The sequence below is a fragment of the Vicugna pacos genome, chromosome 16 (assembly GCF_048564905.1).
Source record: "Vicugna pacos chromosome 16, VicPac4, whole genome shotgun sequence".
NCBI lineage: Eukaryota > Metazoa > Chordata > Mammalia > Artiodactyla > Camelidae > Vicugna > Vicugna pacos.
In genome coordinates this window covers 707,231-729,671 of record NC_133002.1, presented here as the reverse complement: position 1 = coordinate 729,671, position 22,441 = coordinate 707,231, and the positions used below count along the sequence as shown (strand labels likewise).

The 22,441-nt window shown below is 43.7% G+C and overlaps 1 protein-coding gene across 13 annotated transcripts in view; it reads right to left on the bottom strand.

Annotated features, from left to right (window-relative positions):
* Positions 1–18,673, bottom strand: part of ANKFN1 (ankyrin repeat and fibronectin type III domain containing 1) — a 288,349-nt gene extending 269,676 nt beyond the window's left edge. For 5 of the 13 annotated variants that reach the window (XM_072940138.1, XM_072940140.1, XM_072940139.1 and 2 more), the window contains exons 1-2: positions 18,417–18,655; positions 17,710–17,794 (exon numbers count right to left, since the gene is read on the bottom strand). Coding sequence is in view for 2 of the 13 variants with exons in the window: in XM_072940137.1 (XP_072796238.1) it covers positions 18,586–18,606 (21 nt within the window). In the remaining 11 variants the exon portion in view is untranslated. Of the gene's footprint in view, positions 1–17,709; positions 17,795–18,416 lie in introns of those variants that run through there. The other 8 variants (XM_072940137.1, XM_072940153.1, XM_072940147.1 and 5 more) reach the window with 6 other exon arrangements.
* Between the last annotated feature and the right edge of the window lie 3,768 nt (positions 18,674–22,441).

Here is a 22,441-nt window from a genome sequence, read left to right as displayed (position 1 = left end):
TTCAGTTTCTTATAATGAGCTGTAATGGAAAAGAATCTGAAAAAATGCATACATATTTGCTGTACTATACCTGAAACTAACATTGTAAATATACTTCAATAAAAAAATAAGAAATAAAAAAGTTACCTAATCACATTGAGTTATTTTTCTCATTTGTAAAATAAGGGTAATGACAGGCACCTTTCAGAACAGTGGCGAGTATAGATGAAATAGACAATCAATCTAAAATACCATGGATGTGACAATAACATAGTAAGCATGCAGTGAACATCAGGGTCATTTTTGCTTTTGCTATAGACTGAATGGTCATGTCCCTCTGACATTCACGTGAGTAATCCTAACACCCAATGTGACAGAGTTCGAAGAGGGGCGCCTTTGGAAGGTGATTTGGTTATAAGGGCAGAGCCCTCATGAATGGAATTAGGGTTCCTCTTATAAGAGGTGTTTATAGAAGTCCCAAAGGGTTCTCTGTCCACCCCTCTTCTGCCATGCAAGGACATAGTGAAAAGACAGCTTCTGTGAACTAGGAAGCAGGTCCTCACCAGACACCAAATCTGCCAGTGCCTTGATCTTGGACTTCTCAGCCTCCAGAGCTGTGAGAAATAAATTTCTGTTGTTTATAGGCCTCCCAGTCTATGGTATATTGTTACAGCAGCCCAAGTGGACTAGGACAACCATTAGCATTATTCTTGGTAGTAACAAGTACAAAAGGATGCTTAGGGTCAAATTCTGGAAGGTCTTGATCAGGAGGTTAAATCTCAGAGTGACACATAGCAAAGCTGGGACAGAGACCCTCCTCCTTGGTCCCTTTGCTGGCTGCTTTCCTGGGAGTTTCCTCCTCAGGACTTCTGTGTTGGTCTGGGTAGAGTTTGCATTTCAATCACACGTTTCCCTGCTGTTCCCTGTCTTCTCATCTGTGCTGACATCTGTGTCTGGACAGCCTTAACGGGTCCGTGTGAAGACCCAGACTCAGGGTGATGTGGCCCAGCTGTGGACAACCTCTTGTTTCAGAGACTTGGCCTCTTCTCAGAGGGATGCCAAAATGAAGAAAATAACTTTTCTTTGGCCGTTTCCACAAAGTGAAATGCCAGCCCCAGCCCTTGGATTTTTTCCCCTTCTGTTCACCCACGCTGTTTATGGAAAATGAATCATGCGACTCATTTACACACAAATGGAGAGGGGGTTTGGGGATAAACAACGCAACTTCCTGGAATGCCACAGGCTGCCCAGCGCATGGCTGTTAGAACCACTGCTGCAGACCCTCAGTGTACAGAGAGCCTCCCGGGGTACAAGTTGCTGCTTAGGTCAGAGGGGAAAACAGGCTCCGGGCCCATCTGCTGGGCTAATTAATGCTGGAGACAGAATTCCCGTCCGCCCATTGCTCTTTCCCTGGCGTGAATCAAAATCACTCACTCTAGGCTCTCCAGCTCCAGTCCTTCACCTCTGCCACAGGACAGAATGATGGTAAAGGCCCGGGGGAAGGATGCAAGGCCAGGCCCTGGTACCTTCTACCTTCCAGAGGACGCCCGCAGGGAAGCCCCCGAGGCCACTGCTCATTTAGTGCATCTCCTGGTGCCCTTCCTGCTTCCTTCAGGGACTCTGAGGTTTCTTACTCCTGCAACTCTCTTCTGGGAGCACCTCCTGCTCTCCATTCCTGTCCAGCTGCAGAAGATACATTTAGAAGCTGTTCTTATTTCCAGGGACTTCTACCAACATGACGGAACAGGGACTTAGTGGTGGAACAGGGATGAGTAACAAGGGATATTGGGGTGTTAGGATACTGTAGGACATTTCACAGAGCCTGGCCTTCTCCAAACTCCTGCCCCTCCTAATTAATGACCCATCAAGCCCACACCTTCCATCAGCCTCCTGCAGACTTGGTCACTTGCTCCTCCACGTTCTCATAGCTCTTACAACTACTTCTGTATTTGCCAGGGTGATCACTTGCTTAGGCACGTATCTCCTCCTCTGGGCAGGTAGCCCTGTGGGGACCTGGGCCTGCCTTATTCTCTGAACCCTTGGAAGCACCTGGAACGAACTAGGAGCTCTGCATATGTTAGCCGGAAGAATGAAAGTGTGCTTTCACTAATCCTTTTACTTTCTTTGACCTCCAAGATCATCTTTTTGAAGATACTTACATTTTTGTCTTTCAAGATGGAGCATGGATTTGGATTTCAAGATGGAGAAGAGGAGTGAACTCTCAGGGGCCGGAATAGGGGCCTGAAAAGTTTCTCCCCCTCAGCAGGGCTGACCCTGATCTCCATGGATTTTCCAGAGGGGCCTGATCAGGGCCCCTCTCTTATTAACACAATCCCTGCAGTTGAAGCTTCTTAATAGATCATCAAATAAGACAAAATCAATGAGACAACTATATTAGACCTGCTGAGGGCTACCTCCTGCAGCAGCCTTGCCCTCCTCTGCTGCCTCCCAGCACAAGAATCTTCAGGGTCTTCATCTGAGGCCCCCAGCAGGGCACACCCTCACCACCGATCTGTTAACCTTCACCTTCAAGCTGAGCCCTCAACATGGCTTGGCAAGGTCCCTAGGAATCTCCCGGAAGCTTTCTTTGCCGCTCGAGTCAATGATCAGTTGACTTTCCTGCTCTCCTCAGATCTTCTGTTCATCCTACAACCTCCAACTTTTACCTCCTAACTCTTGGTGGATGTACCACTTCACACTTCATAAAGAAATCAGGAGCTCTCAAGTGACAACTCCTTATTTCTCCTGCAAGGTCCACAGACCTCCTTATCTCTGCACACTTCCTCTGCTTCTTCCCTTTTGTTCAAAGGAGAGCATGGCCTCCGTGATGCAAGGCCAGGTCGCTTACCTCTCTTCTGGAGTCATCACTTATTCCCACTTCCCCTTGCATCTCCACTCTACCCTCTGCCCCTTTCTCATGGATCGTTTACCCCTACTATTCAAGCAGGCTGTTGTTACTGTACTGAAACAAAAACCAAACAAGCTCCCTTGAGACCACCACCCCACAAAGGTAACCATCTCTTTATCTTTCTTCACAGTCAAAATTCTGAAAACAGTTTTCTACAGCCTGCAATCTCCACTGACCCATTCAGTCCTCAGCCTCTCCAAGGAGGTCTCCACCTGCCTCTACATAGCAGCTCTGGCTTGTATGACTGGTAAGAGTCATGTATACACGGAGAGGAAGTTCGTAGTTAACCACTGGAGAAATGATCATAGCTCAGACCCGGGTGGTTACAGTGAAGAGAACATGAGAAGTGGACAAACTCTGAATAGATGTTGAGAATGTGGCCAAATGAATTTGTTGAAAGATCAAACAAAGAATGTAAGAAAAAAGCAGCCCAAGATGACCCCAAGGTTTCTAGGCATCTCAACTGTTAGATGGTGCTGTCATTTACTAAAACAAGGCGTACTACGGAGAGCAGGATTTTGGTGAATGCCTCTCTCCCCTTCTGTACTGTAAACTTCAGGCCACTGGCTGCTGTTTTCTCAGTGTTCACTCAGCGCTGTTTCCCAGACACACAACCCAGTGGGCTCTTATTTGTTTGTTTAATGAAGGAGTAAATCTTCATACATAATGGTATTAGCTTCCATTAGGATATTTTCAAATGGAAATAATAGAAAACATTAACTCAAATAAGCTTTAAAAATAAGCAGTTTATCATCTCACAAAACAGAGAGCACACACTCTGAGGCTAATGATTCATCTCTGCATTGCTCTGCTCTCTGGACCTCAGCCTCGAACTCATCCTTGGGTTGGTGGACTGTGGTTCCAGAATCCCATCCAGTCCAACCATAGGAGAAAGAGGCAGCATCTCACTCCCTCTCTCTCTCCCCCTCAAGGGTGAGAAAAGCTTCCCCACAAGCCACCAACCACACTTCCTTTCTTGTTTCACGGGGCAGATTGGGGCAAGACGTCCTTCCTAAGCCAATCTGGACAAAGGGAATATCTATGAATCACTCAGGCCCTCCTCTGGAGCTGGGGTTGGATCAGCTTGCCCCAGGGACCTGGCTGCAAGGTGGTGAGGAGGAGGATACCTGAACCAAGCCTGGATATTGTTAGAAAGAAGCAGGAAAGTGTCCCTGTATGAAACCAATACCATCAAGCTGACAAGATGCTTTATAATAACATTGAAATAAAGGCTTATAAACAAGTTGTGTGAAATCTAAAAGTGTTGGTGAAAAAAAAACCAGAAAAATCAAACCAAACCAGAAAACCCCAAAGCAAGTGCTTTTGATGCCTATGGATATTCTAGATACAACCATTATCCAAAATGTTAAATCTGTCTTACAATTGCCTATCACTCTACAACCACAAATACATTTCCTGTGAATTTAAGGTAGTCTATGAAAAAGAACTGCAAATTTCTTATTAAAGTTACTCAGTCAAACGTATTTCTTGAGCTTATGTGCAAAGACATGAACTTGAAATGGAAAAGAAATAACAACAGATGTACATCTTGTTCCAGTTCATCAGGAGGAAAAGAGGAAAAGGCATCAACAGTTACTGAAGGCCTGTCCTATACGCCTGGCGAGGTTATTACGTTAAATTCTCTCAGGAGTCCTACCAAGTAGGCATTATTCTTCTCACCGGACATTTCTAATGGCCATCAAGGTCTGGTTCACTTCTTCTGAGTCCATGGAAGGTTGCAATTCCCAGGCCCACTGAGGTTGGGTCTGTGATTAGAAGTCACACAGGTCACTTCTGTGTTGGGCATTAATTGCTGATGTGAGAACTTCCAATCTGTTGCCCTGCTACAGCACTGGGAATTCCATCTGTCCCAGATGGCGCAGCTGCAAGGTGGGAAAGCCTCCATCCCCCTGGATCCCTGAGTGACTGTGTGGAGCAGAGCCTCCTGCTCCCCTGAGATGGATACATAGCATGAATGAGACACTTTTATGTTAAATTAATGAGAAATTTTGGATTTGTTATTGCACCACACTGTAGTTTATCCTAATGTAAAAAAATGAAGGGACAGACGAGTCAGGTAACTCACCCAACATCACCAAAAGTGAAAGGGCTGGGCTAAGAACACAGGTTTAGTTGGGTCCCAAAGCCTGCACTGTTTTACCACAGCATGCCAGCGTCCATATTAGGCGTAGACTGGCACTTAGCAAACATTTTCTCTAATATTATTGATGGTGATAAATTACATGCTTTTATTACATGTTTTTTACATGTGAGCCAAGGTTTTCAGAGTTTTACATATACAAGCATATATATTCACATATACATGTATAGTATACATATGTGTGTATATTCATATATATAGTATATATGCGTATGTATATATTCATATGTGTATAGTGTGTATATTCTCATTTAAACCTCACATTAAGCTCATTTGGTAGGTCTTAGTAAACTTTTCTCTGTATGTCTGTTTTTCCCTTTGTTCTTTCTGCCAAACAAATGGTTTTGATTTTCTAGGATGTACCAAACACTGCACTAGTACGCAGTAAAGGCTGCCCCAAAATTAGAGTGATCCAATGACTTGTGTATGGACTCACAGAAACTAACAGGAAGAACTAGAATTTAAACACAGTTTTTAAATTCCAGGAGTTTATAGTCTAGTAGAGGGCTGAGAAAGCCACACAAATATCATTAAACACAGCAGTCAAGAAGGTTAGAGAGGTGGCACAGATTTTGTCCTCAATATTTGCTTATAAATGAAAGAAAGACTACTATGGGGATTCAGGGGTGGATGGTCACTTCCCGCTGGGGTCACTAGTGAAGGTTTCATGGGAAGGTGGAGCTCACCCAAGGTCTGCAGGATGAGTAGGATCTGGACTGAAGACTGCAGTGAAGGCGCATTCCAGTGGCCTCAAATGTTTCAAATGTATTCGGAGGAAATGTTCAAAACGCTGTTGGGCACAGTGTGGGCTTTGCACTGGGAGCAGTAGGCAAGTAAGACTGAAAGAAGACTGCAGAACTGCGGAAAGTTAAAGCCGGAAGCAATCTCAGAGATGGTCACATTTAGGGAGATCAAAGGTGTTTTTCTAGGGGGAAGAGGGGTGGGGGGCAGTAATTAAGTTTGTTTACTTATTTAATGAAGGTACTGGGGATTAAACCCAGGACCTCGCGCATGCTAAGCACACACTCTACCACTGAACTGTACCCTCCCCTGAGATCAAAGGGGGTTGATCTCAAGGGTCAACTGGACTCTGCTGGAGTTGAGGCACAGATGATTCTGAAGCTCATTAGTGCTCAGTGGGAAAAAGCCAAGAATTCCAAGGGCACGGTAGGAAGCGAATGGTGCCCGAATGCCACTCATCTGGCATCTTTGATCTTGTCCAATCACTTCATGTCTAACTCAAGAGAACTTGAGAGGGAAAGCAACTCCTCCAAGGTCACACAGCTCCACTGTGGTGTAACCGGAACTAGAACAAAGACCACCCAATTTCTTTTCTTAGGCTTTTCCCCTCCACAGTAGGCATCAGATTCCAAAAAGCCTAATGCATTTGAACAACTGTGTAGGTGAGGGGGAGGCTCTGCAAGCTTTTCAGTAGAGCAGACTGCACTGAAGTGATGCTGAGGGTGTGCTAGGCAGATTGACATGTGGAAGGTAGAGGCAGGGAAAGGGTGAGGTGGCTTCCAGAGTAGAAATAGGAATCAGGTAACAGGGCCTGAATGAGGGTAACGGATGGGAAAAGGATGGACTGGCCTGATTACAACAGAGGAGAAAGAACTCTTGTTGTTATCAACGATACTGACAGTGCTGTTCATAAACAGGATCAGATCACTGTTCCCGAAAGCCATGCTAAAAAGAACATTTCCCCTGAGAAAGCCCAGACTAATCCCATGTTTAAACAACCCTTGGATGCTGTGTTCCAAGCTGAAGTTGGCTGTTTCTTTAAGTGCCAAATACCCATATGAAAATTAAAAAAATGAGTCCAGCGTCTGAATGTTTGGGCTATATGACGCCAAGCGTCCCACACAGCTGATTCAGAGGCAACCAGAGGGTGTGTGGTGCTGACTGCTGGCACGGGCATTTTACAGATTCCACTAGGACTCTGAAAAGTTTGGGGATGTAGAACATATTACCCAGACAACACGCATTTGTATCTTTCTGGCAAATCTACTTCACTTGACAAGGAGACGTGACACAGGAAACACCCTATCTTATCCAAATAGAATCCTGCTTATAATTGTGAGAGGTCTACACACTGCTTTATACAATAGTGGTCTATATAATACAAAGTAACAGTTTATATAACAGCAATGGTAATGTCATGGAACACACTCTCTAGGTAATTTTGAAATATTTTCTAAAAAAAAAATTGTAATTGTCAAGCCATGAATTTGACAATGATCATATGCAATGGAATAGAAAGAAACAGATCCTGTGTGGCTTTGGGGGAAATCTGCATTTTTGAGTTTAACTCATCTTTAAAGAACAAAAGGCACATAGTAGGTACTCAAGCAATACACATTTTTATTCCATCATATTGACCCAGAATTTAAAGTTCCTAAGGCAATTTGCGTGAACCCCATATTTCATTGCACAAAATTCAAGTTAGGTGGGCTCTGAAACATTAACTAAGTTCACTCAGTGCCACCCAACTAGCAAACAGTGAGGACCAGGCTTAAACTTACGCCTTTTGGCTCCAAGTCCAGTGTACTTTTCACTACACCATAATAATGAACATGTTATGTATATTACCATTTCTTCTTAAGCAGGCTATAATTTTGGCAGTCCATACTGGATTTTATTTTCCACTGTGGCTTATGCAGCAGCTACCACCACTGAGTATTTTCAACTGACAGGACAGATTTCTACTGAGAAATACACTGATGTGTTATCCTGAGAAATGGGCTGAACTTTGTAATATAAGGCCCCAAGAATTTGGGGGTCACAGATCATCTTCAGCTTGGAAACTGGGGGTCATTCATCCATATTGAAGGGACTTTGATACTACTTTCAAATAAAGAGGCTTTCAGAACTTCTATATTGTTGATATTAAGCTGTGTTAGGGGTGGAGGATATAGCTCACTGGTAGAGTGCCTGCTCAGCATGCACGAGGTCCTGGGTTCAATTCCCAGTACTTCCATTAAAAACAAATAAATAAAATTAATTACTTCCCCCACAGAAACATTTTTTTTAAAGAAAAGAAATCTGTGTCTCCAATTATTCATTTTTAAAAAATTCAGCTCATTAATTTGTTCATTCACTCATTCATCTAATCATCAAACATTTATTGTGCACCAGGTACCATGCTAGGGGCTAGAGACAAAGAAGTTTTATATATATATCACATCCTCTCCCTTAAGGAGCTCACAGTTTGGGTAGAAATAGACAAACTAACAATGGATTATGAGACACCATGAAGACAGACACAGTGTAGATGGACAGGGTACTATGGGATGCTGGGAAGGGTCCTTTGACTGAGACTTAGAATCAGGGAAGTAGGTAGGGAAGGATTCCTAGAGGATCTACTGTTTGGGCTGAGATGCAAAACATGGCCAGAAGTTATCAGGATTTAGAAAGGGCTGAGGCAAGGTGGAGGTCTTCCCAGGCAGAGGGAGCGCCAGATGCAAAGATGCAGAAGGATGGAGGACCATGGTGAATGGGGTGTGGTCATAGCAGAGAGGAATAAAGAGATGCCAGTGGGACAGATTGTGAGAGGCCTTAGAGTACAAATTTCTACTGTTTGATATACACAGGCAAATACTAATTCTTTTTACACCAAAGACAAGTCAGCTACTGTTGATAAAGATTTATCGAAATTCTGTGATTATGTGTATAAACACTAACATACATACACCCCACAAAGCACATCACATCATGTCTATATGCTGACTATAGAAAATAAACAAGAGCTGTTTTAAATTTCTAGATGGCTTCTTCTTCAGAGATGGGAGTTGGTGGCTTCAATCACGCATCTTGTTTACTTCATGAGCTTTCCTTCTAGGTCCAGTGGATTAGTATTCAAAGGCATTAGAAATGAAGGAGAATTTTGCTGTTAGGCAAAACTGGCTGGACAAAGTCCCATCAGTGCCTGGACCTCATGGGACAACACTGCAATCTCACCCCTACAAAGATGGAAACAGTACAAAATGTCTCTGAAGTTTCAGGAGCAAACTTTCCCTTTAGCAAACTAAAGTTCCTTGGTCAGTGGAGTACATCTTTCCAAGGAGACACAGGTACGGGGGATGAGGTCTAGCAAAAGTGGACATTGGTCATGGAAGAAGTGGAAGAAGACCACGGAAGAGTCATACTGAGAAAATGTGAATCACAGGCCCATAAACTCAGAGAGCTGGGAGTTTTAGGACACAAGTTAAATAGCCCTGGATCCAGCCAGGGCTTTCTGCATCACTGCATGAATATTATTTATTTCGTGCATTGCTTAAAGCTGGACAGTGTCAGGTCTAAACAGTGGCCAGAGTCAAAGAGAATATCTGTATGTGCAGTGGAGGTAATATTGAGTCATTTCTGCTTGGCTCTGCTCTTAGAAAAGCTTCAGAAATTTTTAAGTGGCAAAACTGGCATCTCAGATATAAAATGGCCCCTACTTCTCATTTTTCAAGCTTCAAATATGTTTTTATTTTAATTTATTTTCAATATTAGAAAGCTAAGTTTTATTATTGCTGCTTTTCATTCTTTCCCAAAGAAATATGTATGGTATCTCAGAAGTCTCCAGTAGCAACTCTATAGCTAAAGATCAAATATGTCTTTCACAGAGAAATAATGGGGGGAAGAAAACCTGTATCTCTGTTCTGATTAGCTCAACCGGCAAATTTGGAACATCAAAGATCTCGGCAGAGTTTGCTGAATGATTACTCCATTTTCACTCAAAAATACTATAGACACAATGGGTATTTGTCCATTGACAGTTCTACTCATTTGATCGATTCAATAAATTAGTGTGTTTATAGCGTGTCGTTATGGGCTAAATTGTGCCACAGGCCCGCCACCCTCAACCAAACTCATCTGTTGAAGTCCTAACCCTCTATCCTCCAGTATTTCAGAATGTAACTGTATTTGCAGATAGGGTCTTTAAAGAGGTAATTAAATTAAAAAGAGGTCACTAGGGTAGGCCCTAATCCAATATGATGGTGTCCTTATAAGAGAAATTTGGATACAGACATGTGCAGAGGGAAGACAACGTGGAGACACAGGGAGAAGAAGCCATCCGCAAGCCAAGGAGAGAGGCCTGGAACAGATCCTTCGCTCAAAGCCCGCAGAAGGGGCCAACTCCTTTAGCACCTTGACTTTGAGCTTCTAGCCTCAAGAACTCTGAGACAATAAAATGCCCATTGTTGAAGTCAAGCGCTCTCGATACTTTATTATGGCAGCCACATATACACATGCATATTTACTGTCTCTCTATATTAGCAAGTTTATAATGTGAACATTTATCTTCTGCTATCTGTTCCTTTTTTGTTTGGTTGCAGCACCCTGAGAGTGGCCTCTCCTCATTTTATGTACACTTGATGGGATTGTAAATAAGACCTCCACCCTACCCTTGGGGCTGGGGTGGACACGTGACACTAGTTAGGCCAATTAGCGTCTCTCCTGGGACTTTGATTCTTCAGTGGAATTAGGATGAAAATAATGATAGAAGCCGGCCAGTGACGCTGCTGAACAGTGTCTGCTACACAATCCAGGGTGGCTTCCTGGATCCTGCGGTTTGCAAGCATGGTTGCCCACTGGACTCATGAATTTTGAGAACTCCTAATCATTTTAAGTTAGGAAGACACATTTTCTATAGCTTGCAAGAAATTACTTTTCTAATTCAGTTCATACCATTTTTTTCCTATTGAAATCTAAAAGAAAAGTCAGTAACATTTTAATTCAAAACCCTTCCCTTGCTTATTTCTCTTTTTGTCCTCTTAGGTAGGTTTTATGCATTCATTCAACATTTCAGAAATGTGTACTAGCACATATTAAGGTGTCAGATACTGTGTTAGGTGATTTCATCAAATTGGAAACTGGAAGACGTTCTGTGTGATGTGGGAAATTATTGAATATTTGACAATTAGATATTCACATATTATTAAACTGTATTTATATAGAGCCTGTGTACATTTACATTAGCAGCTCAAATTAAGTGGAAAATCTCATCTACACATAAAAAATTGAAAGCCAGAAAGTATTTATTTAGCACCTACTGTGTACAAAGGTCCATACCAAGTAACACAGAGTAGGACACAAAAGAAAGATATAGAATGCCTTCCCTGAAGGCACTTAGTAGGGCCTCCTCAGATACACTTTGCAGTTAACAATCAGGAACCAGTTCTACACTGAACACCAAACCTAAAGAAAATGAGAAAAGTTGTTCTGAGTCCTCTTAACCCTGGCAATGCCACCACAGGAGAATTTGTTGTGGTCACACTATGTCAAGCACTATAATGGTTGGTCTCATTTTGTCCACACAGCAAACTTCTGAGGTGAATGCTAGTATCATTCCCATTTTACAGAGATAGAAACTGAGGCAGGGAAACTCTCCTAAAATTTCCCAGCATCCTTTATAGTCCCCCAAATGGCAAACAAATCCCCTCTCATTCCATTTGCCCTTTGCCAACACTAATGTCTCAGTTCTTACATGTCACAGGAACCCTCATATCTTCTCAAAATATCTTAACAAGACAGAACAATCTCACATCTCAAGATTCTAGGAGTTAGGACCTCTCTGCCATCTGGCCCTGCCTCCTAGCCTTTCCAGGGTTTAGAACTTTGTTTTGTTTGATCATTCCTTCCTCACATCCAAGGTATCATAATTATTTCATTTCTAAACCTGGGGATGTGAGCTTTGGTAGCAGACTACCAAAACTAGAATTTCAGAATAAATCAATATGCATTTTCTGTGGAACTCACTGCAGTGGGATTTTTTTAAATTTATTTTTATTTTTTAAATTTAATTAATTAATTTTGGGGGTGAGGGATAGTTAGATTTACTTATTTTTTTACTTTTAGAGGAAGTACTGGGGATTGAACCCAGGACCTTGTGTATGCTAAGCATGCACTCTACCACTTAAGCTACACCCTCCTCCCTGTGCAGTGGGATTTTATATTTGTTATTACTTGGCTCCTAGACTCATTTAACAGAGGCCAATCAGCAGCTCCCATCTCTTATAAAAGTTTCCAGAAGACAAAACATGAGAGCTGTGTTCCATTTGTTCCTGGGCTTCTTTATCTTGCATAAGCATCAGTAATCAAAGTGGCATTTACTAGCTTGGCAAATGAATAAACCTTTGCTTTCCCACAAGTTCAGTTGTAGGCATCAAGTGCTCCTAAAGTTTCCATAGCAAACAGGCAGCTGAGTGTTTGTGCAAAAAGGGAGAGAGAGAAAGAGAGAGAGGGGAGAGGAGAGGCATAGGGAGACAGAGAGAAAAGAAGGAAGACAGGAAGTAGAGAAAAAAAGAAAAGAAAGGAAAGGAAAGGAAAAGAAAAGAAAAGAGCTGCTAGGAAAAATAGTATAACAAGGACCACACTGATCCTACATTAGTGTTTCCTGGTGACTTGCAGAGTTCGTAATTTTTTATCATTTACCCTTCTCTCCACTAAACCAATTCCTAGGGGAGGGTTCATTTTTTATTCATTCTGAAAGTTTACCATCAATCATCCTCTTAAAGAGCTTGCCAGAAACTTGGACAGAGCCTCATAATAAAATTGCAGAGACAGAGGACTAATTGATTTCTATAAATAATGTTTAGCTGTAAAGATATGAAAGGTGGTTAGAACCACATGTATTAATCTCCCTCTTGCTCCATCTGTGTCTGCAAGAGCAGACTGTACCTTGACAAAGTGCCCTGGCTATTTTGCCCTGCAAACACACAGCAGGAGATTAACACCAGATGGCCCACCCCTTCCATCTCCCTGTCCTGCTCTCGGCTCCGCCCCCCTCTCCTCTGGCCAAATCCTCTAATTACTCCTCCCCACCGGTCCCCAGTTTCTAACCGATAATTTTAAAATTCTCTTCCCATTATCATCCCGGCACTGACAACACGCAGAGAAGTCGACAGGCCCCCACTTCCCCTGGCCCTTCTGCCTTTCTGTACAATCAACAAAAATACAACCCAAATCCCAAACGTGAAAGCTTTTCTTCAGACGGCAGAGACTGACAATGTTTAAGAAAAACAGTAACTACTGGTGCTGAAGGATTATTAATGTGTGTGTCTTGGACAGAGGGGGGCTAGAGAGAACTCACTCCGAAGGATGCTCTCATGCACTACTAGCTTTAATCACATGGCACAGAAACACCCGGCAGTTACCACTTGTCAACATCATATAAAACGGGAACAAAATTACATCCAGCAAATAAACGCTAGCTGGACAAAGACAATGCTCGGACTCTCACACTTACTTTAAGAGCTACTGAAGAAATGTTGAGAACCTGCAGAAGCACCATCTGTTCAGCCCAACTGTGATACGCTGAAAGAAAGAGTGAACTAGAGACAGGGCAGGGCTGTGTGATAGATGCCCAGTTCTGATTTATGAGTATTAGGTCATTGGATCTTAAAGGGTGATGCAAAGGGCACCATCCTAGTTGGTTCAGTCAATCAGCTGGGTCCAATCCCAACTAAACGTAACACAGAATGCCATACTTAGCACTGATGATCATTTTTCCGGCTATAGGTTAAATACAAAATGAAGGCTTGCTTTCACTGGGGAGCCAGGAAAACTGTCAAACTAGACAGAAATGCCGTGAAATTGGCCCATTTCTTCTTCTTCTTCTGATACTTCTTTTAATTCTTCTTCTCCTTCTTCTTTTGCCTAGACTGCTCCTAGATGGCGGCAGATATTTTCCACAAATAAGAGTGCTAGGGAGTCTTTTTAATGGGGTGACACACATGCCTACACTGATTTAAATGAAGTTATGCCACATCAACTGACTTCCGATAGCATTAAACATTCCTGATGATTATTGTATTTGAAATACGCTCACAATTTTCAAAGCTTTCACAGATACTTTCCTTGTCTGCTGCATCTTTTTAGGTGAGGCAGATCAAATTTTCTCAAAGCTTTTATTTTAGGGGGGAAAATGTATGCTGTGTTCGTAACTTTAAGTCTCTGTAAAGCTAACCTCACTTGTAAAAAATCATTTATTTTTAGCAAGGGCTCCTTCTATAACATTCCCTTCCTTTCCACATGCTGTTTAGTTGTCCGTCTCTACCCCCTTGGACAGGCTTGCTGAATTCATCTCAGTGGTTCCTCATTTTGATGGGAAGTGCCAAGAAGGTAGGAGCTATTCTAGTTCCAGATGCTTTGCCTGGAGTCCCCAGTGACTTAACAAAGGCTACTAAGCTCTACCACCAGCCACCAGGGTTCTGGATTTGCTAGTTTTTTGTTATAGTTTCATTAACCATTTCTGACCTCGTCTAAGTACCTGCGTGAAAGAAGACAGAGGGAAAGGAAGAGTTGATTGAGCCTTAGGAAGTTTTCTTTCTTTTTAGATGGTCTTGGGTGCAGAGGGCAAGCCCATGTTGGAACTGAGCCGTCATGCTGCTGGATCTCACAAGTTATTGATCTGCTTCTAGGAATTAGGCACGATAACCCCTGGGGTATAGCAAGGGGAGTTGCTTGGTCTGGAAATCAGTGAAGGTGTTAGGACTCTGTACAGCTGATCCAACCCCCAAGTCCATAGTGTTCGGATGGCTGAAGCTCTTCGAGCAAGTGAAAAATTAGCACATCTGTTCATTGGATCAGTGGAAGGAGCCTACTGAGCTCTGAAACACTATGGCCGATGGGTCTGGTGAATTATTTAGCATTCCAAAAAGCTGGGGTATTCTCCATGTAGGCTGGTTGGAAAGTTAAGAGTGCCAAAAAATACATGGTACTGTATTTATATTACCTGGAGTTGAAAAACTGTGTGACCCAGTTTCCACTGCTCATGGCAACATGCTGAAGTCTGAAACTGGGAGTCTAGAGGAACACCTAGGAATGAAGCTCAAGCTTGGATTCCACAGACCCAATCAAGTGAAGCTGCCATTGCTTTCTGACCAGTAAGTTTACGCCTATAAATGTACCCTCCAACACAAGAGTAAAACCTTGAAGTAGGCAAAATAATCATGAGTTGGGATCGATTGCATCACTAGGTTTATAGCCAGTACAGTCTGAGGAAGACTTAAGTGTATCAGTGGGAACTTGGAGATTAAAGAGAGTGAAGCCAATCTGTGGCCTTCCTGAGAGTCAAGAAATGGTTCCTGGGAAGACACCATAGGCCCTGCACACTCCTAAAGTCCTGAGAGAGGGAAGAGGAGCCTGAAGGTAGGCCTTTGAGAACCTGAGCTGTGGTGTCTGAGAATAAGCGGGCATTGTTCCTCAGTGTGCTGCCAATGGTCACCTGGCGGGGGGGATAAGGTGATGGGCCCTGGGGTCTGGATGCTCCATGACAGAGTCTCCTAGATATACCTCATTCACAGTGTGCACTCAAACCAAGATGGTCAAATAAAGCTGCTGCATCTGCCTGTTTCCTGAGCCTTTGAGTTTCCTTCTCACAGTTTCAGATGGCTGTCACTGGGGCCTGAAATAGCTAAGGGTAAGGACTTAGTATTCCCTTTCTCCCCATCCCTGTCCCTTTGGACAGAGTCCTTATCTTTTCTCTTTTCTGCCCTCCCCACGTGACCAGTGTTCCCCTGCTGGCTCCCAGCGGCCTGAGGGCCCTGCTGTGTTATTCCACCAGGACCACACCCTCCCCAAGAGAATCTCTCAGTTTTGCTGTTTTGGAGACTTGGAGAGGGGATCCTGTTCCTAGTTGGTGATACCTAAGCTAAATACAATAAAGCCATTCTAATTAAGGGAGCCAAGTGGTGTGGAATAGGGATCAGCAAACTTGTAGAGTCAGTCAGTAAACAGTTCAGCCTTTGTAGGTCCTGCGAGCTTTGCTGCACCACTCAGCTCTGCTCTCCTGATGCTAAAGCAGGACAGTCAGCACGTAAATGGACAAGTAAGGCTGCATGTTGATAACAGGTTATTTACAAAAACAGGGAACAAGATGGATTCAGCCTATGGGGAAAGAATATTACACAGGAAAAAAAGAGCCTGTTTCCCTCTTCTCTCAATGCAGCCCTGACCTTAACCAGACACCTCCCCACTTCCTTTCCCACCTCTCACTCCTCCCCAAGGGTGTGTGCCTTAAAGAGGGTGACATGTGACACCAGCCATGTACCTGACATCTTTAGTTTTCTTGGTGCCAACAGCGCAAAGGCTGCAGAATCCGTGTTGACAACAATGGCTACCATTTTGAGCATCTGCCATGAGAGCACATACACACCCTTCCTTCACCTTCACAACTCACCAAAGGAGGTAATAGGACCCGTCTTTAATATATGAATAAACAGAGATCAGGGATGTTAAATAACTTGCCCAAGTTATATGCTAGGGTCAGGATCCAAAGCCAGGTCCATCCCACATAGGGTTCCCTTCCTTTCCCTCTAACTAACCATTCTGTAGATGTTGCCTCCGGTACACTATTCTCTACACAGTTGCTGGAGTGATCAGATAGAATCACTTCCATACAGAATCTGTCCAATGACTTCCCCTCATATTTTAGATAGAATAAAGTTGTTCCAATTAAATGAGCAGAATGGTATAGTCCGCACCATGGCTTTGAGCCTCCTGTGATCTGTGCTATCTCATCCCACCCTTCTGACCTTTCCTGTCTGCTTCACTTACTCTCTTCCAGCCCCAGGCATTTTGCTTTGCCTAAAATCATCAAGCAGACCCCCACATTGAGATCTTTGGACTTAATGGTTCTCCAGCTTGGAATGCTATTTTCTCAGCATCTGAATGGCTCATTCTCTCATTTAATTGATGCCTCAACCTAAATGTCACCCCCTTAAAGAAAACTTTTCTGACCATTCTATCCATCACTCTCTGTCTCCTTGCATTGCTTTACTGTTCCCTGTTGCACCTAACACACTAGGTCATAATCATATTTATCTTTTTTCCCCTTCTTGTTTTCTCTTGCATTATGAGGGTAAAACATTTGTCTTGTTCCTTGAAAAATGGCGCCTGACCTCACAGGCTTTCAATCACCATCTGTTGATTGTTGAATAAATGAAAGAATACATTGGAATGAAGCAACAGAGTGTAACTGGCTTAGAATCAGTTGCTCAGCACACTGAGGGCAGTGGTTCAAATCTACCACCACCCAGTCCCTTCGTTGGAAGGATAGTTTGCTTGCCTCTGTCAGGAAAAAATCAAGGTATCACTTTGTCTCAACCTTAGAAAGTACCCAATACAGGAGAGGTGGTGCAAAATTGGGAAACATTAATCTTATGACTCTAAATGTCAGAGGTCACCTAGGGTCCAGAGCTTTCCAGCTTCCAATCTCCTGTCCTCTTCCTTTCCACCTCCTCCACTGTCTGCATCATCCTTCTCCGGAAGGGCTGTTTCTGACCAGACTGCACCCATCACCCACCCCCATCCCCAAATCCTCTTGTCCCCAAGTTTGAGGGCAGCATATTTCGCTAGAGAAACACTCTTCTCACCGAACCCTGCCACCTGATGGATGGAGGGCCAGAGACCTGAAATAGCTTGGCCAGAGCCCCATCATTACTTAAGGCCACATCCCAGCCCAGAGCCTAAGTCTCCTGATCACAAGACTGATCCTAGCTCCACGCTTCATGCAACATGTGGTAAAGGATCCTTCAAGAATCAATTCAAACCAACAAACATTGATTGGGTACCAAAATGTGCCTGGCCCTGTAATTGGTTAGAAACGGTGTAGTCGAGTCCCTGTCCTCAAAGAGTTTACTGGAAGTGGTTTCCTCTTTCTCCCATTACTTACACACAACTCTGCTGCTTTCAGGGAAATTAAGCTGGAGGGTCCCTCTCCAGAAGCTTTCAGCACAGATTTCACTTACTCTGAAGTCCTAGGATCGAACAAAAGAGCTGAATTATTTTTCCCAGTTTCCCTTACCGGGCCCAGACTTCAATAATAAACTTCCACATGGTGGTAGAAACTCTTGATTACTACTAAGCCAGTCAGTAACAGACATTCCCTCCATCAGCCAAAGGCACATCTGAGGTCTTCTGGACCAACCTGGGTTCAAATACCTGCACAACCTGCAGGATCAGCAGAGTGTCAGACATGTCAGTCAGTCCCAACCGATCCCAGTCCGGGCTCAACGGCACAGAGGTGACCTCCTACCAGAAAAGTTCACTCTGTACTTCAGAAATCTTTACAAACCCTTCTTCTCCATCATCACAACAACAAACTCCAAAAGCAATGAACAGGGAAGAGAGAGAAACAGCACCAGTACCCAAGTCCACTGGCAGAAATATTGAGCAAGAGTTGACATTAATACGGGAACAAGCAATTCCTGATCTCCTCCTATTTATATACGCGAAAGCCAAGGATAAGGGAGAAACCAGAAAACAAGGCAAAACCTTGCCTCCTGTGGCTTCTCTCCTGCCATGCTTCTCCATTCTCCCACCTGGCAAAAGATAAAGGTAACACTTGACAGCCCCAAACTGCTTCGGATTAAGACTTGCCTGTGTGCGGAAACGAAACCAGCTTTCCCTCCGGCCGGCCTGGGCTGCTCCCCAGCGCGCGCCCGAGCTCACTCGCCCACTCTGCCCACGTTTTCCTGCCTGTTGCCCGCAAAAGCGATCGTCTCCAAACGCCAATTACCGATGACACTCAGAACTGTGGTTTCCCTACCCTGGTTAGAGACGCCTCCATGAGAGCAGGGGTGAGCTCCCGAGTTGAAAGAGACCGGGGTGGGGTGGGGGTGGAGGGATACCCCGTCTCGAACCTCCACACGGTTCCCGTTGCCAAGGGAACCCTCGCTTTGTCCCGGGAGGCTGAAGAATGGCCGCCTCTCCCACGGCCTGGCTCCGGGAGCGGCCAAAGCGCCACGCAGGGCGGGAGCAGAGGGAGGGGAAGCACTGCACATGCTTGGGACAAAGAAATCACTTTCAAAGAATGAAACAAGTGGTTCAAAGAGAGAGAGAGAGAGAGAAGGGGTCCTTAGGAGGCGCCCCGTGGGGAGGGAATAAGTTTATCGATGCTGCTGCGATCGGATTTGCGTTGGCTTTTGTGCCCATGAAAGGGGTGAGATTCCAATCTGTACCCCAGAGGAGGCAGGGTGGCGGGACAGAGACGGACACGGAGAGGGGAAGGTTGGAAGGGGCGTGTCTCAGCCTCCTGCAGCAGTTGCTGAACATTAGTCAGATAATGATTATTCTGTAAACATGCTTAGCAGAAGCTTGGACTGGATTATTTTGTCCAGGGATTGGTTGCAGGAGAGTTTGTCTGGCTGTTTCCTAGAAGTCTCACGGTAAAGTGCACTCCCATTTAATGCCCAGCATTTTAGGGGCGAGACTGGCTTTCTTTTGGGGGAGAAATTCTCTTGGGAACGTTTCAAGGGAGGCATGTTTCATGCATGATTATTTTGAAAGCCATCTGTCAAGCGTAGACCAGGTTGAACAGTAGTTTGGAGAGTTTGGACAGACACCAAGTCCCAACCTAGTGCCTGGCACAGTGGAGATGCTCAATAAAACGTTGGCTTCCTGAAAGGTTGTCTAAAGACAACTTGTTTCTTAGTGTCTTGTCTGTCCAGCAAGGGGGATGAATCCTTGACAGATGGCCCAGTGGAGGCTCAGAGGCCAAAGCTTACCTGTGGACCCAAGACGGAATGGTAGTAGAAGAGAGACTCCAGCTCAGAGCTCGATGCCTTTGACTGTAATGTCTAATTGCTTTCTTAAAACAGAAAAATCAAAGAAACTCTCTATCCAAATGTTGCTATAATATAGGAGAAAACGGCACATAAATAAGGAAAACAGTGACTGGTCACCTCTGCATCTGGTCTGGGCTAAACATGGGGTAAGGCTATTCACAGTGAGTTTCAGTGAAGTATCAAGAAAATACACACATGTACACATTTACACACACACTTATTTATTTTTTATTTAATTTATTTAATTTATATATATATATATATATATATATATATATATATATACACATTTGCACGTGTGTGTGTGTATATATTTCCCTGCAAGATGGTGAACTTCCTACATCACTCATCTTCTAAGGCTCAGCTCTGACAATACACACACACAGTGGAATATTACTCAGCCATAAAAAAGAATGAAATAATGCCATCTGCAGCAACATGGATGAACCTAGAGATTATCATACTGAGTGAAGTAAGAGAAAGACACATATCATATGATATCACTTATACAAAGAATCTAAAAAACAATGATATGAATTCTATTTACAAACCAAAAATAGATTCATGGACATAGAAAACAAATTATCTTTACCAAAGGGGAAAGGGTGAGGAGGGATAAATTCGGGGTTGGAGATTAACAGACACATGTTAAAATATATAAAATAAACAACAAGGACCTACTGTATAACACAGAGAACTATATTCAGTTTCTTGTAATAACATATAATGGAAAAGAATCTGAAAAGAAAAAATATATATGTATGTATATGTAGAACTGAATCACTTTGCTGTACACCTGAAACTAACACTGTAAATCAACTACACTTCAATGAAAAAAAGTTTTTTAAAGATCTTCTTCATGATACCTATCATGCTGATTTAGTCACTGGAGCCTGATTTAGTCATTAGTATGATCATACAATGGCTCTCAACCAGAATAAAACCTCTATAAGGGAAGGCACTGTGCTTCATTCCCCCTTTTTAAAAATTATTTTTATTTATTTACTTTGGGGGGATGATAATTAGGTTTTTTGTTTGTTTATTTTAATGGAGGTACTAGGGATTGAACACAGGACCTTGTACATGCTAAGCACGCACTCTACCACTGAGCTATACCCTCCCCACCACACCCAGTTCATTCCCTTTTTTGTCTCTTAAATACCTAGTTAAGATGTTTATTGCATAGTAGGTGCATGATATGTATACTCAAGAGTGAAGGGCAAAGAGCCCATCTGTAGGTCTTTCGTTGAGTGTCAACTCTATTAGGCCCCAGGGAAGATTCAATAGATGTTGAGGGTTACAGTTTCTGCCAGCTTTGAAAATTTTAAGCTCTATGTAAGATGAAGGATCTGGTTCTTCAATATCAAGCCTATCGCAGTAAGTGTAGCTGACAGTAATAAAAGTAATCATTTATTTAATGGACAAAAATGCACTCTCCTGGTGGTTCTGTCTGTCAGACTGTGGCTAAAACCCCAGGAGCCTAGAGCTGCAAACAGGCCCATCAAGCTTGCAGGGACCTGCTTGTAAGATATTTCTCATCAATACCCTTGGCTTTTTCAGCCTGTCTCCTCTAAAGAAATCCTGGTTAAGGGCACTTTCCCTTCTCTATGATGGCACTTCTCTTTTACAAAAAGATCCATCTAAATCCATCAAAACCCACTATCAAAATGAACAAATTACAACTGTTCACGTTTTGGCCCGTAACCACAAAAACCAGTGTTCTTCACATTCTTATCTATTTGGGATATCTGGGGCCATGTTTCCTGCTCATTCTCTCCAGAGGATGCTGACACAGCACATACTTTGCATGGAAAGAGCACTCACTTGTCAAGCAGGCGAAGGTTCCAACCAGAAGGGGCAAGGGCCTGTCCTCACTGCACCTTCATGTTGGAAACAGCAGGTGGAGAGGGCTCGGTGCCAAAGAGGGTAGTAGAGGACTGATACTTTAAGGTCATCTGAAGGTCACAGAGGAAGACTGAGGCCCAGGGTTGCATGCTGAGTCAGCAGAGATGGGACTGGCCTCTAAACCTGGGATGCCCCCTCACACCTTCCCAAGTGCTCTCTTGTCTTGAGGTTGGTCCCCTTCTCCTCAAGTGTGCCTCCCCTGCTGCCCCAGAGTGATCATTGGGGCTGATCATTCCACCTGGTCACACCACTCTTCATGGCAAAATGCCACCACATCTGTCCCTTATCCCTAGATCAAGTCCATCTTCCAGGCATTCTGTGATCTGCCCTTCCCAGCTTTTCCTCAAAGACTCCATTTGCTGTCCCAGCGCCTTCTCTCTTGTCTAAAATACTAGAGATGTTGTTACTTCATTTCACCACATTCCTTCTCTTGCATTTTCTTCCACTGAAATGTGACCCAAGTGATGGCAATGTCATACGTATTGTCCCAAATCAGCTCGTGAGACGGCTCCACCTGCACCGTGAGGCTGCAAGTAAGGTGCTGTGGAATGAGGGTGTTGGTGAAGGAGGTGAACCTGGGACTAGGTAATGCTACGCTGGAGGGAGGGGGCCTGTCTGGATGCTCAGCATTCATCACCAGGTGCAGTGCATTCTGGGAAGAGCGTGTAATTAGGAGAAGAAGGCATAAGGGAAGGAGGAGGGAATTAGAATTCAGCCGTACCTGCCGCTTCAGGGCATTCATACTTTCTGGGCACCAAGTAATTTCTATTCAAACCAATACTGTTACCATATGCTGAGGTCGCAAAGGTAAATTCCTACAGGGGCCAGGTGAGTAAGATAAGTGCGGCAGTAGGCCTTGCATTGCGCAATGAGAAGTGGTGGAGACTGTGGTAAAATAAGGACAAAATGCTGTGTGTAGAGGCAACAGTAGTT